General features: G+C 30.3%; 1 protein-coding gene across 1 annotated transcript; it reads right to left on the bottom strand.

The window, feature by feature from the left end:
* Nucleotides 1-1,190: 1,190 nt before the first annotated feature.
* Nucleotides 1,191-2,463, bottom strand: LOC108564922 (the record flags this gene model as incomplete). The annotated part of the gene is made up of 4 exons (XM_017924123.1): nucleotides 1,994-2,463; nucleotides 1,853-1,935; nucleotides 1,476-1,738; nucleotides 1,191-1,249 (listed from the first exon to the last, which is right to left on the bottom strand). Coding segments are annotated over exons 1-4 (818 nt in total), but the record flags the coding sequence as incomplete, so codon positions are not given.
* Nucleotides 2,464-3,005: the final 542 nt, after the last annotated feature.

Raw genomic sequence — 3,005 nt, 5'->3', positions numbered from 1 at the left:
TGAAGTTTTATAATCAAGAAAAACTTTCGGGTTCAATGAAAAACTGCTCTTAATAAATAAAAGAAATATTCAGATTTCTTATAAAATTTGTTGGTTATTAGATTAGAAGTACAGTTTACAAACTTGAAAAGTAAGAGTGTGTTTGGCATTGTAAAACTAATATGAAAAAGAGATGAAAAAAAAAACGAATGCACCTTTCTCGCGCCAAGAAAGTTTTGATTGCTCGAGTTTATCGTTGTATTCAACACGGAGTTTGATTCAGACATGTTTTTTGTACTCTGTACAATGAGAACCCGAAGACCGAACGACATTTAACAAAGTGTAAAACAGGATGAACTTTATCCGATAAATTTTCTCAACTATCAATGTTTTTAAACTTTCGGGATCAAATAAGTAGCATTAATTGAAAGAAAAAACTTAAGCAATTCTCATAACTAGTAAAACAAATTGTAACAAAATCATTTGAATAATTTAAAAGTTCCAAATGAACTAACATTAATTTAATTACTGAATTCATGAATACGTATATTTATTCAGATATATGTATAAAAATGAGTTTGGTTGTACAACAGATCCATTGGATTTTATAGAATGTAATAGAAAATTGAAATAATAAAAGTACTACAAAAACCTTTTACGAATTTAATTACAAAATTCGGGGTGAAAAAAAAAATCATATTCAAATGCACAAATTCCTAATACGATTTTTGTGTTAATTTTGGGTTTAAACAAAAAACATATTGTGCAGGAATGTTGAATGTTCACGCATATTATGACTAATGGTGTGAAGCATTCCAACCCGTACATTTCCATTAAGGGACAGCCTTTGTGTATTTAATCCAAAATACTTGTGTGAGGTTTTCCACATAATACAGTCAACTCTCCCTTTTAGTGATGCAAAACTATGTTCTATGGAGGAGGGAATCCAGCGTGCTTTCACCATTTAAGGTTTGCAAATTCTACAGCTGAATACTAATGATAACCGAAAAGTTGCAAATAATTTACATAAAATACAAACCACTGATGCTTCAAAAAGTATATGTAACAGGCCTGATGACCCCCGAAATTAAAGGTCCGCCCCTGCATTACAGATGTTTCCAATTTCCATTTTATGTTATATTTAAATTGCGTTTGTTTATAAAATAACTTTACAATAAGCGAGAATATTTGATTTTGAAGATGCAACTTACCTCATTAATGACGAACAATTCATCTCCGGTGTCATCCAAAAGCTTCGTGTGTGAAACACCTGAAACAAATTAATTTGAGATTATTTCAATATATTTATAGAATTACAATTGTTATTAATCATAAGAAGGTCGAGAAAAATTGCATAATTTAGAAAAGTAAATAAAACATTTATTTCTTAATAAGCTATAAATTAAAAAGAATTCTGTAACAATTATGAATTGTTATATAAAATTAATATTCTAATTTTATGATTGTAAAGCTTTCTTCAGCAGATTGCGCTTTACCTCCCAAACGTTATTGCCAGTCTCCAAAAGTGGTTTCATGTTTTCATCTTTGTATACGAGACAAATCACACATGGTGCTTTCTCAGAAATCACCGTAATCTCAAACTGATTGCCTGCATTCCTGAAATTTTCTTCCAACGCCATAATTTCCATTTCAGTTGATCTCTTATCCTCTTCTGAAATCTCTTCAATGATTTCTGTTTTCGTTGGTAGAACAAGTTTTGCAATATTCTTCTGATTTTCTACTATATTATTGTCATCATCTACAATATTTTTCTGATTTTCTATAGTATTATTGTCATCAATGATTTCTGTTTTTATTGGTAGAACAAGTTTTGCAATATTCTTCTGATTTTCTACTATATTATTGTCATCATCTACAATATTTTTCCGATTTTCTATAGTATTATTGTCATCATCTACAATATTCTTCAGATAATCTTGGATTATTGACTGTACCCTACAAATTATAACACGTTAGATAAAAATAAGCTTAATGAATATGTAATTCCACTTACTTTGGGAGCATCAAGCTTGCGGCAGCATGCTTCGATGACTGTTTAGTTGTTCCAATCCCATTTGTGGTGTATTGTCTCCACATGCAGTCCATGCAAAACCGACCATTCACTTCTCCAACAAATTTGTAAGTTGGTGCATCCAGTTTGTGCTTGTCAATTAATTCTTTCAGCTTTCCAACCGAGTTTATCTCTGGCTCTAATAATCTCTCAGTTGGCGTTAGCCTCAACATCTCCGTTGCTGCCTTTGTCTTTGCCAACTTTTTTGAATACGAATCACATTCGATTGTATCATCAAAGCATTTTATTTTGCAATAATGTATCAAGCCTACTTGTCTGAACGTGTATACTGGCATCGGTATTTTATTCTTCATTGTAAACTCTTGCAGTAAAGCTATAGGACTTCTTGAACCCATCTTTATTTTTTTCTTAATGCAACTACCGGTGAACTGAACATCAACATGTGGAATATAGCAAAAGATGCACTGTCATTAAAGTTTGAAAAATAACCTTAATGGCAAACGTATATTTGGTTGCCTATAATCACGTGGAACATTTGAAATTTACTTAACTACTAATTAAATTACTTTTAGTTTGAAATTGTTTAATACACTGAAACGTTTAAATTCAAGGATTTGAAGCATTTATCTCAGAATGTATACAAAAAAATAGTATTTGTTGTTTCCAAAATCAATATTATATGGTTGCATAATTATTAAAACTAATATTTAAACTTTAGAGATAAATTCAATATCTGATAAAAATTTATAAACTGAACTTACATAATTATAACATTTAAAGTTTAAACTAAGTATAAAATTAAATTAATCCATTGATAATAAGGCAAGAAACCCTGGGCTATTTATCAATAAATGATGAATTATAACTATTCATCGTGTATATAGTCTGAATCTGGCTGGGATTTTGTAGTTGCAAGCTGGACCAAAGTTGCGTGCATTATGAACTAGTTTCATGAACATGCCTTCATGAATATTAATCTCTCACCGAAGTGGAG

This window comes from Nicrophorus vespilloides, unplaced genomic scaffold (assembly GCF_001412225.1).
Source record: "Nicrophorus vespilloides isolate i.1.1-1 unplaced genomic scaffold, Nicve_v1.0, whole genome shotgun sequence".
Lineage (NCBI taxonomy): Eukaryota > Metazoa > Arthropoda > Insecta > Coleoptera > Silphidae > Nicrophorus > Nicrophorus vespilloides.
Note: the sequence above shows the minus strand (reverse complement) of the source record. Positions and strands in the feature narration are given on the sequence as shown.